This window comes from Habropoda laboriosa, unplaced genomic scaffold (assembly GCF_001263275.1).
Source record: "Habropoda laboriosa isolate 0110345459 unplaced genomic scaffold, ASM126327v1 scaffold561, whole genome shotgun sequence".
Classification (NCBI taxonomy): domain Eukaryota; kingdom Metazoa; phylum Arthropoda; class Insecta; order Hymenoptera; family Apidae; genus Habropoda; species Habropoda laboriosa.
In genome coordinates this window covers 75621-81276 of record NW_017100686.1, presented here as the reverse complement: position 1 = coordinate 81276, position 5656 = coordinate 75621, and the positions used below count along the sequence as shown (strand labels likewise).

The following is a 5656-nucleotide window of genomic DNA, read 5'->3' as shown; positions in this document are numbered from 1 at the left end:
CCGACAGTCCTACGGCCCTGGCGACCCACACGAGTACTTGGGGCATGCCCCGCCCCCAATTAAGGAGGCGGGGCTTCCCCGTGTGGGTCCCCACCACCGGGACCCGGGACGTACCTGTAATTGCATTTCTCAAGTGTTTTCATACTTGACGTACAACCGTGTATGTAGTATCGCGAAATAGTGTACCGCGATCGAGCTGTTACGTCGAAACAGAAGGAGCGATTGTTCAATGTTGCGTTTAACAGGATAATCCAGTAGTATGCGATATACACACACCACGTGTTATGCGTAAACAGTAAGAAATGAACATTTTGTTTCGTGAAATTCAGGTACAAGAGGAGACAAGGAAATGTAATTTCAACTATAGACGTAGAATTACAATAATTTCGTAAAGACATTTTAGCTGAGAACTACAGACTAAGAACTTCCTGTTTAGAAGACCTTTGCGCCATTTATTTTTCCGTGTTACACTTCAACTCACATAAACGCACATACCTCACACACTATGACAAAATTATCTTCGTGTTCGTTACTTGCAACTAACTTTGATTGAACAGTATTTTTAATTTTTCTTAATTGCCGATAGATACTCCAGTTAATGAGGTAATTATGAACTCTAGTGAGTGAAGAACTAATCAGAAATTGTAGATAAAGAAAGAACGTTTTCATACCTTACGATGTAAAAATTCCAATGGACAGAAAATTCGTAATCCTGATACATTTTATAGCTAGAAGCTTCGTCTAACCCGAAACGTGTGATATTCACCAAAGTATCCCAGAAAAATGAGCTTGTATTATGTATCGTTTATGATCGTTTCAATTTCTCAATCCAGAATCCTGTTCGTCGTTTCTCGTTGACTTTTCCCAAAATCGAACTACATTTAACCAAGGAAAGCGATATCTATATGTGTGCGTGTGTATGTAACGTGTACTACAAAGGAGTCGATTTGCATAACGCGTTGCGTATTATCTCACCCTTGTGACTGATTGCAGAGCGTAAGACCTCGCGCGCAATTTATCAGCGACCAAGGAAGTATCGTGGCTCGTAGCGGTTTAAAAGAAAATATCCCGGAGAATAATTATTGCGGAGGGCTACCTGGAGGCAGGCCATTTGCGACGACCAACAGCAGCCTGGCCTCGGCTACGAGAATTATAAATCATCATTTGTTCGGGTCGTCTGTCACTGGACCCAGACATTACACAGGTAAACGAAGAGAAATTTTATTTACGCTAGATTAAGTTTAGGTTTAGTTAGCTTGTGTAAAAGAAGAAAAAACATTGTTTCTGTTCTGTTTAAACACTGTTTTTTTTTTCCGGTGAATATACGGGGTAATTTGATAAATATTAGTATCTTATCTGTTACCGAAATTTCAAAGCGAACAAGATACTGTATGAGGGAGATCCCCGATAGTGGTAAACTTTTTTTTAGAATGATATTATTTAAGGTGTGTAAAAGTTACTTTTATTGTATCAATACGGTCTTCTTGATATATAGCAGGTAATACGTTATTGGGGTCTTTTAAATGTACACGAAAATTTGTGAAAATAGAGTTATTTGAATCTTCAATTTAAGAAAACTATTGATATTGATAATATTGAAAACTTGTCCAGTTTCTCCCTTCTATTTATCGCTAACATGTTTCCTTTTATAAAATAAACTTAACAAAAGATACGAAAGGTGACCGGTTTCTGATAGACTGTATTAATTAACTCTGAGAACAGTCTTTAAAATTAAGATTTCGGTAACTCTCGAAAACTATTAAATTCGTGAGAATGTCTTAAATGTGAAATGGTACGTTTTTTTAAGGGTTTCTTTTTGTGAATTTTTTATTGTAAAATTGTTTATTTTGTGTATGTAAATTTCTAACCAAAGGTTTTTTCCTGATTTTAATAAGAAAGATAGTTTTTCAATGCGTAATCCTTGAGGATTGTCCCTCGTTAGTTACATTCTCGATATTAAACTCGTTAATTACATATTTCTACCTGTCTAATGCATGCCAAACGTGTTGCGTGCTTTAAAGGGGCATTTGCTCAAAAGTGTGTGAAAGATGGGCAATTTTTATCAATTTTTTTGCTTACGAACTGAGAAATCTACAAACTTGTCGATTTATATGTTTACCTATTGGTATTTTCTTAGAATTTTCACAGCGTTATATTCAGAAATAAGCGATATCTATTGAGATAGAGATTTCAATGCGTGGTCGGTCTCAAAAATTCCAATTTCACGATTAACATGATTACGCCCGTCCTGATCATTCGAAATAAAAGAAACGATAAACTTGCCTCTACCTCAACTATTCGATAGAAGACGAAATAAAAACAAAATAACGGTCAACGAATGACAAACTTTCATTTACGACAAAATCCTTTTACTTCAATTCGTTATAAAAATATAAATATTGATTATAGTTTTATAATACGGTAGGGACGATGGATAAATGTATATAGAAGATGTACTTAAAATTTGAAGTTAATGAATTCTTTGATTATTTGAAAATTATGTCATCTAATTTAATGAAAATCGTTTCGAGAAAAAAACCCGTTTTAAAGGGAACCACGTCTATTATGATTTTCACCATTTTCCCGGAATTTCAACAAAATATTTTCAAGTCTATTAAACATTTTGTCGTGCTTCTAGAAATGAATAGATATCTCCTTAACCCCTTAACGCTCACATTTTTCTCACCTCGTTGCGCCAAAAACGATCAGTTTCATTTTTTCTCGAAATAATTCCTAGACGTATAGAAATAAATTTCCCACGTTATTTGCAATACTCTAACGTACATTTTCACCGTAGAACAGAAAAGATAGCGCAATACGAAAAGTGAGAGAAAATAACGAAACAGAATTGCATTTTTTCCAAGGATTAGTTGTGCACGTGAAAAATAAACACGGCTACGAGCGTTAAAGGGTTAAACGCGTTGTTCGATAACTTGAAAGAATTATTCTAGTCTTGTCTTCTGCCGATTCTTCGGCCTTCTATCGATCTCTTCTATGCTCTGGGTCAGCGCAATACTTGGAAGCACTGTATACGCAGGTCATCGAAGACAAATTTCAGGAACAAGTACCGAGAGCAAGCTTTCTCTGTCCGCTGATTCGATAGACAGCGAGGGTGTGCCATTCATAGACAGGCATCACCGTATCTCCAAGTCGATCCTAAAGAAATCCGAGAGTAGCAGCAACTACTACAGCAACACCGGCGATTCTGACACGGAGAAGCTTATCACCGATAACGCCTCGACCATAAGCATGTGCGACAACGACACCAACACCTGTGACGTTTTCGTCGGGAACGTGAACGGGATGAGGCTGAAGCAACCTGTATCACCGTTGCTCTCCAAACAAGTGCTCGAGTCGATCTTCCGTACAAACAATAACCTCGAGAGAGAGAGCGAAGTGGATCAAGCCGGGCAAAAGAACTCTGTTTCGAAGATTAGCAGATCGATATTCGACGGCGTCCTCGAAGGTACCCACCACTCTCGTTCACCTTTTTTCTTCCACGCTCTAGTTGCCCTTTAACCACAGAGAGACAATAAGAGACGGTTTGCCAGCCCAACTTCTTTCTTTCTCTTTGCTTTCGCAATAGCGTTGGTACAAAGCTGAATAGGACGAACTCCCAAAGAGTAGCGATATTTCTCAACCCATTAGTACAAGCTTGTCTTTTCATTTTCACGCCGTTTCGCGTCGACGTGATCATTTTTCTTTGCCGAACAAAAATTAGTACAAGCTTGTCTTTTCATTTTCACGCCGTTTCGCGTCGACGTGATCATTTTTCTTTGCTGTTAACTGAACTGTTAACACCTTCCGTGCCACGAATGAGTCGAACTATCATCGATGGTACACGCGGTCATTTTTGAGAATAGAACTTTTATTACACGAAAAAGCACTTTAACTTTGACTTTTTAACTTCGCTTCGAAGTTCCGGTGAAATGTGATTTTTCCACGGTACGCAACGTGTTAAGAATAAATTTCTAATTGAAGCAAGTTACTTCGAAGAAAGGAATGATCGTGGCTTATAGTAGGTTTGAAATATGATTAATTTGTACGATTACAAAAGAACGTCCCAAGGGAAACGTGTTTTATTCATGTGAAATGTATCGAAATTCGAGAGTATCTTAGAAATTTAACGGTTTGTATAGAATCAACATATTGCATCTTTTACGTCAACTCCTGTCTTACTCGCTTCCTACGGAGATAGAATGTAGGTCAACCCTGATGCACATGTAAAAGCCTTGGGACCTATGAATTTTCAGGCCACAACGATTAAAATCGATCACGTACTTTTCAAGATATTGAACCGTTTTCAAGTTACGTGGTCTACCCTCTATATATTTCTTTAAGATTCCATCTGTAAAATTACAATATTAAATATTCGCTCTATACGCTCGCGACAAACTTTCCAAGCTGTGCTAATTCTTTTAAAAGCGAAATTTTAAAGTAATATAAAAAATTAGCAAATAATCGTTAATTTACTTAATACAGTTACAATTGAATCGTGACTTTTTTCTTAATATTTTTCCTCCAAAGTTTAACTTCTCTCTTAATTCGGTCTGAAAACTTGACAAACGTATCGTGCATTTATTTCCCGTAAAGAATCACGACGAACCTGATGGAATTTACTTGTAACGAAAATTTCCCCCTCAATTTAGTAACTATTTTACACGATTCACGGCAAGCTTGTCGCATTCACTTGAAAAATGTTTATTCTACAATTGTTCAGAGGGGAAATACCTGCAAGACGAGATAACGGCGGAGAACAATAACAAAGGAGGTGGAGAGGAACGAGAGGGAAAGAAATCAAAGGACAATCAGACGCTGTTGATATGTTCGTTACGGTCTCACAAGTTGAAGAAACTGAGCGGGGAGGAAAAACGAAAGGTGAAGACGAGCGGTCACAGTTGCAAATCCACCGACACCAATTGTCTTCCTCAGGAGCACCGTTTCTCTTCGTAGCGTAACTTTCCTCCGCGCGGCATCCTCCCCTTCTATCCCATATACATGCATACTAAATACGTATACAGATACGAAACAGAATCACTCTGCGATCGCAACGTCAGTGTTCCTCTTTCAGAAACGTCGTTAGCCACTAAAATGTATAGTAATAACGTTCACAGGACCGTAGATATCCGCAGATTCTCAACGCCGCCACACTTTGTCGCTTAACTGGCCTGTATGTGTAAATACAAAAACTTGTAGGAACAGCGTGATAACGTTAATGAGGGTGATATACGTTCGATAATTGGTGTTAGGGCAGATTATTAATTCAGACAATGTACAAACGCATTGTGAACAGAGAAGAAAGATATTTTCAAAAGAAACGAAGCGAAATAGAACTGTGAAGCGTGTATATATTTGCGAAGAGATAATATTCAACAAGGATGCGGAGGTAACAAACAACGCAAGACAAGTAAAAGAGAGAAAAAAAAGAAAATGAATAACAATACGAATAATAATAATAGTAATAGTACTGATAATAATAATAATAATAATAATAACGACGATAGCAAATAAAAAATCTTTAGGCAATATGCTTCGCCCACGTTGGTTGAGAAAAAGAGGATTGATTCTCTTTAGAGGATAAAATTATAATCTAGTCACACGGTCCTGCAACTTCCTTCTCTCGCCTAAATCTCGTTAAATTAGGACAGCGGTAAAA

The 5656-nt window shown here is 37.6% G+C and overlaps 1 protein-coding gene across 3 annotated transcripts in view; it reads left to right on the top strand.

Annotated features, from left to right (window-relative positions):
* Nucleotides 1-5414, top strand: part of LOC108576929 (potassium voltage-gated channel protein Shab) — a 32995-nt gene extending 27581 nt beyond the window's left edge. For 2 of the 3 annotated variants that reach the window (XM_017940003.1, XM_017940005.1), the window contains 3 exons: nucleotides 994-1204; nucleotides 3038-3466; nucleotides 4721-5414. In XM_017940003.1, the coding sequence (XP_017795492.1) occupies nucleotides 994-1204; nucleotides 3038-3466; nucleotides 4721-4953 (873 nt within the window). In that variant the 3' untranslated portion in view covers nucleotides 4954-5414. The remainder of the gene's footprint in view (nucleotides 1-993; nucleotides 1205-3037; nucleotides 3467-4720) is intronic. The other variant, XM_017940006.1, reaches the window with a different exon arrangement.
* The last annotated feature ends 242 nt before the right edge of the window (nucleotides 5415-5656 follow it).